The sequence below is a fragment of the Anolis carolinensis genome, unplaced genomic scaffold, assembly GCF_035594765.1.
Source record: "Anolis carolinensis isolate JA03-04 unplaced genomic scaffold, rAnoCar3.1.pri scaffold_13, whole genome shotgun sequence".
In the NCBI taxonomy this organism is placed as follows: Eukaryota; Metazoa; Chordata; class Lepidosauria; order Squamata; family Dactyloidae; genus Anolis; species Anolis carolinensis.
Genome location: NW_026943824.1, coordinates 14,604,425 through 14,622,768, shown reverse-complemented (window position 1 = coordinate 14,622,768; position 18,344 = coordinate 14,604,425). Strand labels below are relative to the sequence as shown.

At 43.2% G+C, this 18,344-nt stretch overlaps 1 protein-coding gene across 1 annotated transcript in view; it reads right to left on the bottom strand.

Annotated features, from left to right (window-relative positions):
- Window positions 1–351: 351 nt before the first annotated feature.
- Window positions 352–18,344, bottom strand: part of cog7 (component of oligomeric golgi complex 7) — a 33,896-nt gene continuing 15,903 nt past the window's right edge. The window contains exons 8-18 of the mRNA XM_062964524.1: window positions 15,053–15,251; window positions 10,627–10,754; window positions 8,821–8,975; window positions 8,615–8,731; window positions 6,388–6,453; window positions 6,075–6,258; window positions 3,653–3,790; window positions 3,435–3,518; window positions 3,063–3,180; window positions 911–1,054; window positions 352–750 (exon numbers count right to left, since the gene is read on the bottom strand). Of these exons, the coding sequence (XP_062820594.1) occupies window positions 584–750; window positions 911–1,054; window positions 3,063–3,180; window positions 3,435–3,518; window positions 3,653–3,790; window positions 6,075–6,258; window positions 6,388–6,453; window positions 8,615–8,731; window positions 8,821–8,975; window positions 10,627–10,754; window positions 15,053–15,251 (1,500 nt within the window). The 3' untranslated portion in view covers window positions 352–583. The remainder of the gene's footprint in view (window positions 751–910; window positions 1,055–3,062; window positions 3,181–3,434; window positions 3,519–3,652; window positions 3,791–6,074; window positions 6,259–6,387; window positions 6,454–8,614; window positions 8,732–8,820; window positions 8,976–10,626; window positions 10,755–15,052; window positions 15,252–18,344) is intronic.

The window sequence follows — 18,344 nt, the reverse complement described above, 5'->3', positions numbered from 1 at the left end:
AGGTTAAGGAAAGGGACCCTCAAAGGCCATCTAGATGGTCTCATAGGACCATCGGTAAGGAAAGTGACCTCCAAAAGCCATCTAGATGGTCTCATAAGGCCATAGCTAATCACAGAGACCTTCAAAGACCATCTAGACAATCTCATAAGACCATAGGTAAGCAAAGAGACCTCCAAAGACCAGGTAGATTTAGGTCAACCCTACGTCTAAAGTTTAGGACAGGGGCCAGGTCAATAACCTTGGAGGGCCACATCCGGCCCACGGGCCTTAGTTTGGGGACCCCTGGCGTACCTTCTCTAGCAGGAAACAAAATATTTCACCTTTACCCCAGGTTTGAGACCTGCACTGCTGCACTGCTAAAGAGTTTTATTAATTTACAAATCTCAACAGTTCACTCAAATAACCAACCAAGCCCTTTCCAAAAGGCGACATCTGTGCTGCGAAGTCTCTGGGTTGCTCAGCACAGTTTCTCTGCAGTTCAGCGCCAGGAAGACGCACGACGACACTGCGAGGCAGGACGGGGGAACTCCAGGCACAAACAGTGGGGCCCCGGAGGGCTCTGCCCCAAAGCCCCGCTGCGGACTCAATAGTCCAGGCTCCGCATGGATGCGACAGTACTGGCCAAGCGCCGGGGGAAGCCCTTGGCCACCTGCTTGTAGTCCTCGGGTTTGGTCTTGAGGAGGGTGACAGTGTTCTGGAGAGCCTTGGAGGGCTGGAGGCCCAGCGCGTCCATCACGTTGGCCAGGTAGTCTGGAAGAACAAAGAAGGTTGGTGTATGCAGGGTGGCCAAGAAGCAAAGGAGAGACCCCAAGGGAGGAGGAGGAGGAGGAGGTGGGTCCCCAGAGAGGAAGAAAGAGGCAAGGAGCATTTGGGAACCCAGCAAAGCATGCCCTCCCTTGCCCTTATTTACCAATATCCGTGGCCAGTTGCTTGGCGGAGTGCGGGCTGAGCTCAGGGATCTGGAGAATGGCCTCGCAGTACGTCTGCATGGTGGCCCTGGCCAGGGAGCCTAGCCAGTAGTCAGCCATGTTGTCCAGCTCTGGAAGCTCATCGCCTTTTGGGATGGGAGAAAGAACGTGTCTGGAGCAGAAAGGCTTCTCCTGCCGTCCCATCCCTTTAGGCCCTCCAGGGTCAACCCTACTGTCTCCTCTCTTCCCGTTGATCTGGTTCAAGGCCAAGATGTGAACGCAAGACCGCCATGGTGCCGAGAGGGGATATAATACTAATAATAATCTATATATATATATATAAAAGAGTGATGGCATCACGGCAGTGGACAAAACAACTAAAGTAAACACCCCACAACCTCGAAAATTGACAGCACAACCCCTCATTCATGCCTCTAGGTTGATACAACAACAAAAAAAGAAAAATAAAGTCCTAATTAGAGGGAGAGGAATAATAGTTTTTATCCAATTGCTGCCAGTTACAAGGCTAAGCTCTGCTCACTTGGTCTCCTAGCAACCTACTCAGTCCAGGGGACAGGCAGAGTTAGGCCTCACTTAGGCCTCTTCCACAGATTATCAGATTTGCACTGGATTATATGGCAGTGTAGACTCAAGGCCCTTCCACACAGCTATATAACCCATTTAGAATCTTATATTATCTGCTTTGAACTGGATTATCTTGACTCCACACTGCCATATAATCCACTTCAGTGTGCATACTAAACATAAAGACAACCATACAACAGACATTCAATACCACCACTACCTCAACAATTTCTCAAAAACACCACCAGACTTCGCCACAGCAACGCGTGGCCGGGCACAGCTAGTACAAAATAATAATATTATTTATATATTACAGGTAATATTACTAATGGGGCCCCTGGTGGTGGCGCAGTGTTTTAAAGCGCTGAGCTGCTGAACTTGCAGACCAAAAGGTCCCAGGTTCAAATCCCGGGAGCGGAATGAGCGCCCGCTTTTAGCCCCAGCTCCTGCCAACCTAGCAGTTCGAAAACATGCAAATGTGAGTAGATAAATAGGTACCATTCCGGCTGGAAGGTAACGGCGCTCTATGCAGTCATGCCGGCCACATGACCTTAGAGGTGCCTACAGACAACGCCGGCTCTGGAAATGGAGATGAGCACCAACCCCCAGAGTCAGACACGACTGGACTTAACATCAGGGGAAAACCTTTACCTTTTACCTTTCCTAATATTACAGTAGAGTCTCACTTATCCAACATAAACGTGCCGGCAGAACGTTGGATAAGCGAATATGTTGGATAATAAGGAGAGATTAAGGAAAAGCCTATTAAACATCAAATTAGGTTATGATTTTACAAATTAAGCACCAAAACTTCATGTTATACAACAAATTAGACAGAAAAAGTAGTTCAGTACGCAGTAATGCTATATAGTAATTACTGTATTTACGAATTTAGCACCAAAATATCGCAATGTATTGAAAACATTGACTACAAAAATGCGTTGGATAATCCAGAACATTGGATAAGCGAGTGTTGAATAAGCGAGACTCTACTGTACTAATAATATTACAGTATAATGGTATAGTACAATATAGTAATAAAAGGTAAAGGTTTTCCCCTGACATTAAGTCCAGTCGTGACCGACTCTGGGGGTTGGTGCTCATCTCCATTTCTAAGCTGAAGAGCCGGTGTTGTCCGTAGACACCTCCAAGGTCATGTGGCCACTGGCATGACTGCATGGAGCGCTGTTACCTTCCCGCCGGAGCGGTACCTATTTATCTACTCACATTTGCATGTTTTTGAACTGCTAGGTTGGCAGGAACTAATAATATAATATATTTTATATGCTTATCATAATAATGTTATAATGTAATAAAATATAATAATAATAATAATACACTATTATAATGGTATATTTATATTGCATGTAATATTACTAGTAATATTACAATATAGTGTTATAGTACAATATAGTAATATATAATGCTTATATTGTGCTATATGAATAAAATAATATATTTTTGTACATAATGACTTGTAAGCCGCCCTGAATCCCCTTCGGGGTGAGAAGGGCGGGATATAAATGCCGCTAATAAATAAATATGATTATTTATTTATTAGCCACCCACCTTGCTCCGGGGGGAAGGGGAGCTTCCCGGCGTGCAGGGCCAGCTCCAGGGCCGAGTCCTCCTGGGTCGTCACAAAGGGCTCCAGATGGAGCGGGAGGGACATCAAGTACTGGCCGATCTGGAATGACAAGTGGAGCGAGAGGGTCTTTGGGGGCAGCAACACTGAGAAGAACAGGCCCCAGCACAGCCACTCCGTGACTCTCGGCACTGGCTGTGCCCCCGTTGCAATACAAAACCCACAACAACCTTAGGACACAGAGACAATCCCAAACCAAGGGATTTTCCAGGCTCTACTCTGATCCAGAAAGACAACACACTGGAGGTTTGTGTGTCTGAGATATCACCTCAATAAACCCTTCCCTTTTTCCTCACATTGCTGATGTATTCCAGGGGGGTGAGGCTGAAGTTGGGCAGATCGTCCGTGAGCATCTCTCCGCTGCCTCCGGTACTCCAGGCCTGGGTTCGAAAGGAGACAGAAGGAGAAGGAGGCGGACCTCTTCCCTCTATTCTTTACTCTGCCCATGACTCCTAAAAGAGGACTTTTGGGGGCTTTGTTCCCTCCTATTCAAGTCCATCATGGACTGGCTCACCTCCATCTTGGGGACCAACAGGAGCTGCTGCTTGATGCGAAGGAAAACGGACTCGAAGGCCAGCTGGTGGGCCGACTGGTTGAGGCGGGCGAGGGCCGAGCGCGAGGACGAAAGCAAGTTATGGCTGGTCCCTTTCTCCTTTTCAATTGAGCAAGGAGAGGCGGAAAAGATAAACAAATAAATAATAATAATAATAATAATAATAATAATAATAATAATAATAATAATATCACATGTGATCCAATACAACAGCCAGCAGAGTGTCTGCTGTGGACTCATCTTGTTGTGTTTCAAATAATGGTCAGCAAAGAATACACACAAAGGGTCAGAAAAATTTTCAAAAGCAAGCTCAATGGAGGCAACACCATCAAGGCCATAAACACCTGGGCCATACCTGTCATAAGATATACTGCTGGCATCATAAACTGGACACAGAAGGAACTGGACAATTTGGACAGAAAAACAAGAAAACTCATGACTATTCATCATTCACTGCACCCTCACAGTGAAATTGACCGGCTATATCTGCCTAGAAGATCAGGTGGCAGAGGACTCTTACAAGTAAAACAAGCAGTCAAAGAAGAACATGCCCTGGCAGAGTATGTAAAGCAAAGCGAATAACCTGCTTTGATTGAAGTCAAAAATCAGAAACTCCTCAAAGCACAGCAGACAAAAAACCAGTACAAGAAAACCGCACTACAAACTAGAGCTGACAGCTGGCACAACAAAATATTGCATGGAAAGTTCCTTGACAAAATGGAAGGAAAAGCTGATAAGGAGAAGACCTGGCTCTGGCTCACGAATGGGACCCTGAAGAAGGAGACAGAAGGCCTGATCCTTGCAGCCCAGGAGCAAGACATCAGAACAAATGCAATTCAGGCCAAGATTGAAAAATCAGCTGATGACCCAAAATGCAGACTGTGCAACGAAACCGACGAAACCATGGATCATATCCTCAGCTGCTGTTAAAAAAACACACAGACAGACTACAAACAGAGGCACAACTATGTGGCCCAAATGATCCATTGGAACTTATGCCTCAAGTACCACCTCCCAGCAGTAAAGAACTGGTGGGATCACAAACCTGCAAAAGTATTGGAAAATGAGCACGCAAAGATACTGTGGGACTTTCGAATCCAGACTGACAAAGTTCTGGAACACAACACACCAGACCTCACAGTTGTGGAAAAGAAAAAGGTTTGGATCATTGATGTTGCCATCCCAGGTGACAGTCGCATTGACGAAAAACAACAGGAAAAACTCAGCCGCTATCAGGACCTTAAGACTGAACTGCAAAGACTCTGGCAGAAACCAGTGCAGGCGGTCCCGGTGGTGATGGGCACACTGGGTGCCGTGCCAAAAGATCTCAGCCGGCATTTGGAAACAATAGACATTGACAAAATTACGACCTACAAAAGGCCACCCTACTGGGATCTGCACACATCATCCAAAAATACATCACACAGTCCTAGACACTTGGGAAGTGTTCGACTTGTGATTTTGTGTCCTTGTTTGCTGTCATAATAAAATAATAATAATAATAATAATAATTAGAGGAGCAACACCAGAGGCCATCCAGTCCAACCACATAACAATAATAATAATAATAATAATAATAATAATAATAATAATAATAATAATAGGAGCAACCCCAAGGGCCATCCAGTCCAACTGCATAATACTACTACTACTATAACTACTACTACTACTAATAATAATAATAATGTCCTAGACACTTGGGAAGTGTTCGACTTGTGATTTTGTGATATGAAATCCAGAATATCTATCTTGTTTGCTGTGTCATAATAAAATATAATAATAATAATAATAATAATAATGTCCTAGACACTTGGGAAGTGTTCGACTTGTGATTTTGTGATATGAAATCCAGAATATCTATCTTGTTTGCTGTGTCAAAATAAAATATTATAATAATAATAATAATAATAATAATAATAATAATAATAATAATAATAATAATAATAATATTGCACTAGGGATTTAGGCTCCTGCCTCTAGTTTAAATGTTTACATTGGCAGTTACCGTGGGCTGGATTTTTTAAGGAAATTTTAATTCTGCATCTTAACATTTCAACTCTCCATAGTGAAACAGTGGAACTCACTGCCACAAGATATAGCAAAGGGCTGCCAACCTGCACCACTGGGAATGGCTATTTCTCAATAGTTATTATTAGCAACATTTGCTGGGGAAAGTACGTTGGAGGGTGTTGCCGCCTTCATACCTTTTGTATCTACATGAACCACAAGAGAGGTATCACATGAATTGGCTAATAAGTACATACAGTGATGGATAATGAGGGTGGAAGGCACGGTTGGGTGGCACAGGCTCTGCAAGACAATTTTTCCCCGAAACCCAGCTGGGATTTGTAGGAGCTGGGACCAATGGGAGGAAGAGGCTTACTTTGAGCGTGTAGAGGGTCTCCAGGAGGGCCGCGTATTCAGCCGGGCTCTCTGCCTGGAGGTAGTTGTGCTCCTGCCAGGGGTTCTTGAAGGGGCTGTGCTTCTCCGGAGAGGGTTCCTGGAGGCCGCTCAGGCTGCAGGGGCTGTAGGAGTCCGAGAGGTACTTGCCCGCCCTGGAGAGGATCCTGCAAGAAAGCCCAAAGTGTCCTCAGCCCCAACAATGAGTCAGGGGAGAGCTCCAAAATTGTGCCCAGGAACTGCACTTTGCAATGCTTTCTGGCCCACCGATGCCTTTGTCCCCTCTCCAGCTTTACCTGTTTGCCAGCTGTTGCTCAAAGTCTCCGCACTGGCACAGGAGCTCCCCACAGGTCCCAATGATGCTGTGGCAGAAAAAACACCAGTCACAATCTCTATCAGAGACAATGCGGCATGCAACTTGGCTCACTTACTTGAGTTACCCATCACTACTGGATCCCAATGGAAGCGATCCAACAACTCAATCAGCTGTATGACAACTGAAGACCGATCTCTAATAATAATGGTGCAAGGAAATTATTAATGATTATAATTATATTAATTATTACAATTATTACAGTAGAGTCTCACTTATCCAACATAAACGGACCGGCAGAACGCTGGATAAGCAAATATGTTGGATAATAAGGAGGGATTTTGATGTAAATATTCAAAAACATTTAACCTACTGATGCCTCAATTAATGTAATTTTATTAGTACAGTAGAGTCTCACTTATCCAACCCTCGCTTATCCAACGTTTTGGATTATCCAATGTATTTTTGTAGTCAATGTTTTCAATATATCATGGTATTTTGGTGCTAAATTCGTAAATACAGTAAATACTACATAGCATTACTGTGTATTGAACTACTTTTTCTGTCTAATTTGTTCTATAACATGATGTTCTGGTGCTTAATTTGTAAAATCATAACCTAATTTGATGTTTAATAGTTTTTTTCTTAAGCTCTTATCCAACATATTCGCTTATCCAACATTCTACTGGCCCATTTACGTTGGATAAGCGAGACTCTACTGTATCTATTTTTATTTCTGAAATTTACCACCCTCGGTTTATACTGGAGTCAATGTTTTCCCAGTTTTTTGGGGTAAAATTAGGTGCTTCGGCTTATATTCGGGTCGGCTTATACTCGAGTATATACGGTAACTGTATTTAATAAATCAAAAACTATTTACTACCATTATTTCTATGTACAACAATCTATGGTACTTCTTGCATTTTAAGCTTCACAAAGTTTCAACACTGATTTCTCTCTATTCTAGTTTCAATATAGTCATGAATAATGAATAATATAATAGTAATAATATGATATTATACTACAATAATAATAGAATAATAATAGAATGATATAATTATAATACAGTAGAGTCTCGCTTATCCAACGTAAACGGGCCGGCAAAACGTTGGATAAGCGAATATGTTGGATAATAAGGAGGGATTAAGGAAAAGCCTATTACACATCAAATTAAGTTATGATTTTACAAATTAAGCATCAAAACATCATGTTATACAACAAATTTGACAGAAAAAGTAGTTCAAGACACAGTAATGTTATGTTGTAATTACTGTATTTACGAATTTAGCACCAAAATATCATGATTTTTTTTTGTGTCAGGAGCAACTGGAGTTGCTTCTGGAGTGAGAGAATTGGCCGTCTGCAAGGACGTTACCCAGGGGACGCCCTGATGTTTTTGATGTTTTTACCATCCTTGTGGGAGGCTTCTCTCATGTCTCCGCATGGAGCTGGAGCTGATAGAGGGAGCTCATCCGCACTCTCCCCGGGTGGGATTCGAACCTGGCAGCTTTCAGGTCAGCAACCCAACCTTCAAGTCACGAGGCTTTTATCCCCTAGGCCATCGGAGGCTCCGGTGAAGTTTGGGTTGCTGACCTGAAGGCCGCCAGGTTCGAATCCCACCTGGGGAGAGCGTGGATGAGCTCCCTCTGTCAGCTCCAGCTCCATGCGGGGACATGAGAGAAGCCTCCCACAAGGATGGTAAAACATCAAAACATCAGGGCGTCCCCTGGGCAACATCCTTGCAGACAGCCAATTCTCTCACTCCAGAAGCAACTGCTCCTGACACGAAAAAAAAATCATGATATATTGAAAACATTGACTACAAAAATGCCTTGCATAATCCAGAACCTTGGATAAGCGAGTCTTCGATAAATGAGACTCTACTGTACCACCAATTTCTTAATACTTTATTTCCCATGCCACCACACTTCGCCACAGCAACGTGTGTCCGGGCATAGCTAGTAATAATCTATATATATAAAAGGGTAATGGAATCATGGCACCAGACAAAACAACTAAACTAAATGCCCCACAACCTTGAAAATTGACAGTACAACCTCTCATCCACGCCTCTACGTTCATATAACAAAAAGAAAAGAAAAATTAAGTCCTAGCCACAGCAAAGCGTGGCCGGGCACAGCTAGTATATTAATATATCAAGGCAGGACCAGAGGAAGCAGACACATATACCCTACTTCCAGTTTCCTCACCGGACGGCCGTCTGGAAAGCACCCCAGTCTTCCTGGAAGAGCGAATCCGATGGGATCTCATCCAACTGGCATTTCTTTCGGATGGAGAGCAAGGCGTTGCTGAAGTCCGAGGAGTATCTGCAGAATGGGGCAAAGCCAAAAAGCAGAGCTCAGGGTCTTGCCCACTGGGAAAGGACCACAAGAGACACCCAAAGCAAAGGACTCACTTGTGGAAGAGGGCCCTCAGGGCCTTGAGGAGGCCACCCACGCCGAGGCCATCAGTCAGCTGGAGACAGTGGTCCACGGCGGCCGAGGCCAGGCCAAAGAGCTTGCTAACCGAGTGGCTCAGCTCCTGGACACAGTCGAGGATCTCTCCATGCTCCTGGGGAGGAACACCCCACAATGACACACAAAACCCACACTCACTACCCGGCCCTGCCTTGAAGGAAGGCACCCTTGGAGTGGGAAGGCAACATGGACACACAAGGGCCAGGGCCTGCGTCCGGACAACAGCGGATATGAGACCATCACAGAGGATACGAGACGGTCACGTTTTTACGACCGACGACACTATAGGTTATTGGGCACTGTTCTGAGTTCAAATTGTTGTTTTATTTTGTATAGTGGTTTTATTTTGTATTGCACTGTGTGTTTACTTTATGCATTATTTTAGGCACCTTGTGCCATATGTAAGCCGCCCCATCAGGGAGATGGAGGCAGGATACAAAAATAAAGTAATAATAATAATAACAACAACAAAAAAAAAAACAACAACAACAACATTGGGTGCCATGCCAAAAGATCTCAGCCAGCATTTGGAAACAATAGACACTGACAAAATTACGATCTGCCAACTGCAAAAGGCCACCCTACTGGGATCTGCACGCATCATGAAACCATCATGAAACCGACGAAACCATTGATCATATCCTCAGCTGCTGTAAGAAAATCGCACAGACAGACTACAACAGAGTCACAACTCTGTGGTCCAAATGATTCCTTGGAACTTATGCCTCAAGTACCACCTGCCAGCAGGAAAGAACTGGTGGGATCACAAACCTGCAAAAGTATTGGAAAATGAGCAGGCAAAGATACTGTGGGACTTCCGAATCCAGACTGACAAAGTTCTGGAACACAACACACCAGACATCACAGTTGTGGAAAAGAAAAAGGTTTGGATCATTGATGTCGCCATCCCAGGTGACAGTCGCATTGACGAAAAATTACAGGAAAAAAAATTACAGGACCTCAAGATAAAGACTCTGGCAAAAACCAGTGCAGGTGGTCCCAGTAGTGATGGGCACACTGGGTGCAGTGCCAAAAGATCTCAGCCGGCATTTGGAAACAATAGACATTGACAAAATTACGATCTGCCAACTGCAAAAGGCCACCCTACTGGGATCTGCGGCATCACCCGAAAATACATCACACAGTCCTAGACACTTGGAAGTGTTCGACTTGTGATTTTGTGATATGAAATCCAGCATATCTATCTTGTTTGCTGTGTCGTAATAAAATAACAACAACAACAACATTGGATGCCGTGCCAAAAGATCTCAGCCAGCATTTGAAAACAACAGACATTGACAAAATTACGATCTGCCAACTGCAAAAGGCCACCCTACTGGGAACGGCGTGCATCATCCAAAAATACATCACACAGTCCTAGACGCTTGGGAAGTGTTTGACTTGTGATTTTGTGAAACAAAATCCAGCATATCTATCTTGTTTGCTGTGTCATACAATAAAAATAATAATAATCGCCCTGAACCATTATTGTTGCTGTTATTGTCCAGGGAGATTGCTACTGTTGTTGGTATTATGTTTTACTTATTCTTATCAAATTTAAGAGATTTTTTGCCCTGCTCTTTAGTCACAAAAGCAATCAAGAGAGGCTTACAAAAGGTTCCTTTGCCCTCAGGCTTACAGTGTACACTTCTGACTTGATAATGGCTCTGAAAAGAACTCCTGCCGCTCCCTACTTTAATGCCAAGTGAATACAAGAGAAAGGAGGGATGCGGATTTGGCTTTACCAGTGGGACGGCGCTCATTTGGATGAGCAGGTTCTCCTCCTCCAAGGCCCTGTATTGCAACTGGAAGGGCTTGTAAGGGCCGTACGTGGCTTCCACCAGCTCCCCCACCTTCACCAGGTTGCAGTCCTCTGGGAGACCAAGAAAAACGGATCACAATCGAGGAGGGGGCTTCAGAGATCACATTTCTCCCCTACATGATTCTAAGACTACAGTGAATAGCATAGGAGCAAACAGAGTGCCAGAATGACCCATCCCTTGCAAAGTCAATATCTATTGGATTGATGTGAGTTTTCCGGCCTGTATGGCTATGTTCCAGAAGCATTCTCTCCTGACATTTCGCCCACATCTATGGTAGGCACCCTCAGAGGTTGTGAGGTCTATTGGAAACTAGGCAAGTGGGGTTTATATATCTGTGGAAGGTCCAGGGTGGGAGAAAGAACTCTTGTCTGTTTGAGGCAAGTGGTTACAAGTATTAAAAAAAAATCTCAAATCAGAACAGTAAATAAAGAACAACACTCTGAAAAGAGGAGAATTCAAGACATGAAATAATCTGGGCCAGCTAACACCTCCCAACGAACGATTCCCCCCAGGCATGAAGCAGCCAGGATTTGAAGCTGCAATACTTTTAAATCCTAATCAAGGTGATTAATTGAAATATTCACACTTGGTGATTAATTGAAATATTCACACACCCTGGACTTTCCACAGATATATAAACCTCATTTGCCTAGTTTCCAACAGACCTCAACAACCTCTGAGGATTATTTTTCGTGTCAGGAGCGACTTGAGAAACTGCAAGACACCTCCAAGGTCATGTGGCCATTGGCATGAAGCATCATTACCTTTCCACTGGAGCAGTACCTATTGATCTACTCACATGTCCATGATAGGTTGGCAGAAGCTAGGGCTAACAGCGGGCACTCACTCCACTCCCTGGATTCGAACCTATGACCTTTTGGTCTGCAAGTTCAGCAGCCCAGCGCTTTAACACACTGTGCCACTGGGATTATGATTTTACATATTAAGCACCAAAATATCATGTTATACAACAAACTTGACAGAAAAAGTAGTTCAATACGCAGTAATGCTATGTAGTAATTCCTGTATTTACGAATTTAGCACCAAAATATCACGATGTATTGAAAATATTGACTACAAAAATGCGTTGGATAATCCAGAACGTTGGATAAGCGAGTGTTGGATAAGTGAGACTCTACTGTGTCATGATATTTTGGTGCTAAATTCGTAAATACAGTAATTACAACATAACATTACTGCGTATTGAACTACTTTTTCTGTCAAATTTGTTGTAGAACATGATGTTTTGATGCGTAATTTGTAAAATCATAACCTAATTTGATGTGTAATTGGCTTTTCCTTAGTCCCTCCTTATTATCCAAGATATTCGCTTATCCAAGCTTCTGCCGGCCTGTTTAGCTTGGATAAGTGAGACTCTACTGTATTCACAAACTGATGCCTCAATTAATGTAATTTTCTTGGTCTCTATTTTTATTTCTAAAATTTACCATTCTCAATGTTTTCCCAGGTTTTTTGTGGTAAAATTAGGTGCCTCGGCTTATATTCGGGTCGGCTTATACTCGAGTATATATGGTAAATATATAAATGTGGGCGAAACGGCAGAAGAGAATGCTTCTGGAACATGACTATACAGCTTGGAAAACTCATAGCAACCCAATGATTCTGGTGATTAAAGTCTTCGACAACACATTCAATATCTATTGTTCCCACATTGATGCAAGCTGAGCCTGACCTCAGATGACCCTACGGTCGGGTTCGTGCCTGACCTCACGTGACCCCCACCCAATTTTCTTGGCAAGGCTTTTCCAGAGCCTTCCTCTGAGAGAATGTGGGACCCTATGGCCAGCTGAGGATTGGAACCCTGGTTTCCTGGAATCCTAGAAGAACACTGAAAACCCTGCCCTAGTCTGGCTCAAACCCAACACACTTATGGCCGGGAATTAAGCCTTAGCAGAAGTTGTTCAACCTTTTAAGAATGGGGAGGAGGTATTAAAAGGCTGGCAATGTGATCGAGTTTGCCAAACTCAGAGGCGATGGGAACCAAGAGGCCACAAAAAAGCGCTAAGTGGTGTTTACTCAAGATAGGCTCCATCGTGTTCGGCTTCAGCAAACACCCAAAGGACTGTGTCAACAAGGCTCAGGGCAAGTCAAACACCGTTTGGGACAAATGTTATGTAACCACTGAATGCCACCAGTGCCAGGAGGACAAATGGCATTGCTATTTAGAAAAAGGGAGAGAGGACTATGAGAAAGAATGAAAAGCAAGGCCTGAGAAGAGGGTCTCATAGGAAATAAAGGGGGGACTTACTCAGGCAACTCCATGCAGTCATGCCGGCCACATGACCTTGGAGGTGTCTATGGACAATGCCGGCTCCCCAGGGAGATCAGGCAGGCCCCTACCCTCCTCTCCTTCCGGAAGAGCCTAAAAACCTGGCTCTTCCAAAAGGCCTTCGATGATTAATCGTTGTAGGTTTGATTTACAAGCTGGAAAGCGTCCAGAGGAGGGCGACTAAAATGATCAAGGGTCTGGAGAACAAGCCCTATGAGGAGCGGCTTAAAGAGCTGGGCATGTTTAGCCTGCAGAAGAGAAGGCTGAGAGGAGACATGATAGCCATGTACAAATACGTGAAGGGAAGTCATAGGGAGGAGGGAGCAAGCTTGTTTTCTGCTGCTCTGCAGACTAGGACACGGAACAATGGCTTCAAACTACAGGAAAGGAGATTCCACCTGAACATCAGGAAGAACTTCCTCACTGTGAGAAGGGCTGTTCGACAGTGGAACTCTCTCCCCGGGGCCGTGGTGGAGGCTCCTTCTTTGGAGGCTTTTAAGCAGAGGCTGGATGGCCATCTGTCAGGGGTGCTTTGAATGCGATTTCCTGCTTCTTGGCAGGGGGTTGGACTGGATGGCTCATGAGATCTCTTCCAACTCTACTATTCTATGATTCTATGATTATCTGCCCATTTAACAATAGCTCCATCGTTGGTGCTTTGCCATATTACATTGCACTTTATTGACCATTTTATCTGTGAAACTACCTCTCCCCATTTTGAAATATTCTGCAATTTGGCCCAGATCTGTGTATTAGTCTCCTGTTTTTAACATTTTATGCTGTATGTGGATTTTTATGACTGTTTTTATTGATGCTGATGTTTTATTGTTGGGATATTTGTTTTATTGTCTTGCTGTTGTTATTATATTGTTGTGTCGGGCAAGGCCCCATGTAAGCCGCCCCAAGTCCCTTCGGGGAGATGGGGCAGGGTATAAGAAAAAAGTTATTATATTATTATTATTATTATTATTATTATTATTATTATTATTATTATTACCTTCTTTTACTGTTTCGAACCCAAGACTGGTGACAACAATTTAAAAAATAGCTAAAAATTCACACAAAACAAAAGTTAAAAATGTATTGCTCCATCAAATACATTACAACCCGCTACAAACATAAAGCATTTCAAAGACCCCACCACTACAACAATAACAGATCGATGATATCAGAATGTTTTAGGCTATTTATCCTCATCATGTCAACTGTCTACTCAATGGCTCCCTGATATGGACAGAATAACATTTAAATTGGGAAAGTTTTACATGACAAACGTTAAGAAAATTAGCTCCAGAAGTAATTAAAACTGTTCATTCTTGACTAATATATTAACAATCAGGTCATGCAGTTATTTAGGGACAGTTCCCAAGATAAAAATATGTTAATAATCCTAGCAGAGTCCCTTCGGGGAGATGGGGCGGGGAATAAAAATAAAGTTATTATTATTATTATTCGGCTTAGAAATGGAGATGAGCACCAACCCCCAGAGTTGGATACGACTGGACTTAACGTCAGGGGAAAAGCTTTACCTTCTAACACTATCGAGCCAGCAACACGTTTTCCAAATCTGGTTACACAGTGAAATCCATATACAACTTATCATAATAAAAATTTGCTTAAGTGCATTAAAACTATGGTGTGGTTGATAACCACCAACAGAACCTGGGACGGTTTCCAGCATCCAACGAGGTAATATTAAGATGTTTCAGATCTCCATAAGCTAAAGTTCGGGGGCCCTGGTGGCACAGTGTGCTGAGCTGCTGAACTTGTAGACCAAAAGGTCCCAGGTTCAAATCCCGGGAGCGGAATGAGTGCCTGCTGTTAGCCCCAGCTCCTACCAGCCTAGCAGTTCGAAAACATGCCAATGTGAGTAGATAAATAGGTACCGCTCCAGCGGGAAAGTAAGGGCGCTCCATGCAGTCATGCCAGTGGCCACATGACCTTGGAGGTGTCTACGGACAACGCTGGCTCTTCGGCTTAGAAATGGAGATGAGCACCCAACCCCAGAGTCGGTCATGACTGGACTTAACGTCAGGGGAAATCTTTATTTTTACTTACTCAGGCAAGGCATCATGGCAGCTTCCAGGCCCTGGGCAAAGAAGGTGGTGGTCTCATAGAGGCTCAGCAGGAGGCCCAGCTTGACCTCGGGTCCGGCACGCTCCATCGCCAAACTCAGGCAGGCCGGGATGGGGGGTGCCAAGGCCCCCAAGGCCTGGAGCAGCAGCACGGTCACCACCTGATGCGGGGACTTGAAAACCTGGAAGAGGGATAATAAAGAGGGTTGGAAGAGACAGGAGAGGGGTTGGGAGTCACAAACCAAAGCAGGAGCCCCCCACTTAGAATGCCAAGAAACAACAGGGTCTGGGATGGTTTAACCCAGGAGAGGGAAAGGCAGCTGCCTGTAGGTTGCCCTCGAATTCTCTCCCGCTTTATGTAGCTAGATAATTGTCAATGCTGCCGGTGAGTGCCAGGTCTGAGGAATGCATCAATAGGGTAATCAATGAGATTACATCCAGTTTAAAACATTACTATTAAAAAAGACAACAACAAATAACGTCATGGGAAAGGATATTTTCCCATGGCCTGCAGAAGTAAAGAAGTCCTCAACCAGACTCTTTGGAAAACACCCACAAATAATAGTAACAACAACAACAACAACAAATCTATATATATAAAAGAGTGATGGCATCAGGGCAGCGGACAAAATAACAAAACTACAGGCCCCCCAACCTCGAAAGTTGACAACACAACCCATCATCCACGACTCTAGATTCATACAACAAAAAGAAAAGAAAAATAAAGTCCTAATTAGAGGAAAAGGAATAATTGTTTTAATCCAATTGCTGCCAGTTACAAGGCTAAGTTCCACCCACTTGGTCTCCTAGCAACCTACTCAGCCCACTTCCCAAGTGTCTAGGACTGTGTGATGTATTTTCGGATGATGCGTGCAGATCCCAGCAGGGTGGCCTTTTACAGTTGGCAGATCGTAATTTTGTCAATGTCTATTGTTTCCAAATGCCGGCTGAGATCTTTTGGCACGGCACCCAGTGTGCCCATCACCACTGGGACCACCTGCACTGGTTTCTGCCAGAGTCTTTGAAGTTCAATCTTGAGGTCCTGATAGCGGCTGAGTTTTTCCTGTTGTTTTTCGTCAATGCGACTGTCACCTGGGATGGCAACATCAATGATCCAAACCTTTTTCTTTTCCACAACTGTGATGTCTGGTGTGTTGTGTTCCAGAACTTTGTCAGTCTGGATTCAGAAGTCCCACAGTATCTTTGCGTGCTCATTTTCCAATACTTTTGCAGGTTTGTGATCCCACCAGTTCTTTCCTGCTGGGAGGTGGTACTTGAGGCATAAGTTCCAATGAATCATTTGGGCCACATAGTTGTGCCTCTGTTTGCAGTCTGTCTGTGCAATATTATTATTATTATTATTATTATTATTATTATTATTATTATTATTATTATTATTCTCAAACGCAGCATTGACCAGACACAAATCAACATGGAGGGCACTGCAGACTAATTCAACCAGAGAAGTCAGCCATAGCATTGCATTTGATGAACCAACCTGGAAACAACATATTATTTGAGAACACAGAAATGTGTGAGGCCTTGGCTCTTCTAGTTGTGGAAAGATGGAAATGAACTCATATCGAAGGTTTTATGAGGAAGACAAAGGTGCAAAACCTGCCCTTTCCTGGAAGCTGTAAAATGGGCCCAGCCTTACAGTGGCCTCAGACCGGTTCAAAACAAGATGAAGCCAGAGAGAGAGTTTTATAGGTGAAAATATTTGCTTACAAACAGTGTGACTGTGCAGGAAGACTGCAGCGACACCTGATTTGCGTCTCAAATGATAACTGCTCAAGAAGCTATTTTCGAATCCCTTTATGGAGAGCCTGTAAAATCTGACCCTAATCTCTGTTTAAATCCCTGGGTAAATGAATCAAAACACCACTGAGATGGCACCTTAGTGTGGTCAAGAGGAAAACAGGAATATACATGCAGAATCACATAATCTTTCATAAAGAGAAGTGGACATAGGAAGAAGGGGGCCAGGAAGACATCATTTCACCATGTCTCCTGTGTCAATATAATAATATATTGTACTCATATTATGCTATACCAATAATATAATATATTGTATATACATATAATATTGATAATAATATTATAATAATATAATCTATATATATAAAAGGGTAATGAAATTTCGGCCTAGGACAAAACAACTAAACTACACATCCCAGAAACACTAAACCCCTCATCCATGCCTCTACATTCATACAACAAAAAGAAAAGAAAAATAAAGTCCTAATTAGAGGGAGAGGAATAATTGTTTTTATGCAATTGCTGCCAGTTAAAAGGATAAGCTCCACTCACTTGGTCTAGCAACCCGCTCAGCCCAGGGGACAGGCAGACTTAGGCCTCACTTAGGCCTCTTCCCCACTGCCTAGTAGTAATATATAATGCTTATATTGTGCTATGCTAATAATATAATATATTGTATGTACATATAACTTGTAAGCCGCCCTGTGTCCCCTTAGGGGTGAGAAGGGTGGGATATAAATGTTGCTAATAAATAAATCTATATATATAAAACAGTGATGGCATCACGGCGACCCACAAAACAACAGAACTACAGCCCCGCAACCTTGAAATTTGACAACACAACCCATCATCCACGCCTCTAGGTTGATACAACAAAAAGAAAAGAAAAATAAAGTCCTAATTAGAGAGAGAGGAATAATTGCTTTTATCCAATTGCTGCCAGTTAGAAGGCTAAGCTCCTCCAACTTGGTCTCCTAGCAACCCAATGAAAAATAATAAAAAACACTAAAAATTATTAAAAACACTAAAAAATTAATACAATAAAATACTATAATAACAGAAAATAACTAAAAATAATACAAGAAAACAATAAAATATAATAAATAATAAGATAACTTACAATAAAATTAATAAAAAAATACAAATAACGTCAAATAAAAATTACACAACAATTTTTAACCAATACCACCACCACTTTGCCACAGCAATGCGTGGCCGGGCACAGCTAGTAAACAATAAAGGAAGACGCAGGAAGAAAACAAGACGCTGGTGAACCAGTCAAAGGAGAAAACTAAACAAAACAAAGAGATCAAGAGAAAACCAAAGCGAGTGACGACGGATTCCCCCTGTCAGATTTATCCCCTGTTAAAATGTCCTGTCGCGGACATATCCCCTATTCACAGAGGGTTTAATGGGAGATTATACCGAACACTATTTACGTTGGCCAATGCATTATTTTTATCCACCTGAGCTTTTCACAGAAGGCAAATGTTTGCTGAGGACTTCCCTTTGCCCAG